The 1413-nt window shown below is 53.6% G+C and overlaps 1 protein-coding gene across 1 annotated transcript in view; it reads left to right on the forward strand.

Annotated features, from left to right (window-relative positions):
- Nucleotides 1-821: 821 nt before the first annotated feature.
- The window catches only part of STC1 (stanniocalcin 1), an 8986-nt gene continuing 8394 nt past the window's right edge, over nt 822-1413 (forward strand). The window contains exon 1 of the mRNA XM_027701951.1: nt 822-1077. Coding sequence (XP_027557752.1) covers nt 960-1077 — 118 coding nt within the window. The 5' untranslated portion in view covers nt 822-959. The remainder of the gene's footprint in view (nt 1078-1413) is intronic.

Below are 1413 nucleotides of genomic sequence, written 5' to 3' on the forward strand. Positions count from 1 at the left end.
AAAATATTGTTTCTTGGGCTTCACCGGGAAGGAATAAAAGCGAGAGCGAGGTGTGAATCCATGAGTTTATTCAGGGAATTGTGCAGGTGAGGGGGAGATAAGGAGGCAGCACCCGAGGAATCGGGTTTTGGGCAGGGAGGGGGGTATTTGCATGTGCCTACGTGAGGTGCAGAGTGTGAGTCCGCGGGCTCAGCTCGGCACACACGTGCTCTGGCAGCAGCAGAGGCGATGCCTCCCCAGCGGCACGAACACACAGGTACCTGCGCTCACCTCGGGGGGGGTCCCGCGGGGCTGTTCCAAGGATCCCTGCCAAGCTGCTCGGGTGGGAAAACAGCCCTCCCGCCGGGGCAGGTGCTTTTCTTTCGGGGTGGGGGCACATTTAGGACCGCGCTGTCATTTCCTCGAGCTCAATTATCCATAGGAAGCCCCCCCCCTCCCCTTTCCCCACTTCTCCTCCCTTTCCCAGCGCTCCTCCACCAAGATTAACTTCTCGGTTATTGTTGCTTTGGCAGGTACTTTTAATTGGCTGGAAAACATCCTTCCTGCGAAGTTGCAGTTTCGTGGGGCTTGAATGAGTCCAGTCCTCCCCTGGCTCTGCCCAGCGCCGCCGATTGGCTCCGCAGCCCGGGGGGGACCGATAAGGGCGGCTATAAAAGCCCTGGGCTGCTCCTGGTCCCCCGACGAGCAGGAGCCAGAGGGGCCACACGGATCCTGCGGCACATCCAGCGCATCCCGCACATCCCCGAGCTCCGCAGCCTCTCCCCTCTCTCTCCCTCTCTCTCTCTCTCTCTCTCTCTCTCTGTCTCCTTGTGGCTCTCGCTGGGAGCGCGTATCCAGATCCACATCTTTGCTCGAGCCGGAGTGGAAGAGGAGACACACACACACACACACACAGAGCCACCAAAAAAAAAAAAAACACCCAAAAAAACCCCCCACACTTAGCGGAAACTTGTCAGAGAATGCTCCTAAAGTCTGGTTTTCTCCTGCTGCTGGCGATCAGTGCGTCCGCATCCTACGAAGCCGAGCAGAATGACTCTGTGAGCCCCAGGAAGCCCAGGGTGGCAGCCCAGAACTCAGGTAACACCCAGCGAGGAGGGCTTGGAGCTGAGCCCTCCTGTCTTAAACTGTCTCAGATTGCTCTGCTGCTGATTTTTGTCCTTTTTTCTTTTTTTCCCCCCTTTTTTCCTTCTTTTTCTTTCTTTTTCCTTTTTTCTCCTTTTTTCTCCTTTTTCCTTTTTTCCTCCTTTTTCCTTCTTTTTCCTTCCCCTCTTCTTTTTCCTCTTTTTCTTTTTCCTTTCCTTCTTATTTTTCTTTTTTTATCTTTTCCTTTTTTATCTTTTCCTTTTTTATCTTTTCCTTTTTCTCCCCTTTTTTCCCCCTTCCCCCCTTCCTCCCCCTTTTTTCCCTCCTTTT

This window comes from Neopelma chrysocephalum, unplaced genomic scaffold (genome assembly GCF_003984885.1).
Source record: "Neopelma chrysocephalum unplaced genomic scaffold, ASM398488v2 Primary Assembly neopelma1_175, whole genome shotgun sequence".
NCBI classification, from domain to species: Eukaryota; Metazoa; Chordata; class Aves; order Passeriformes; family Pipridae; genus Neopelma; species Neopelma chrysocephalum.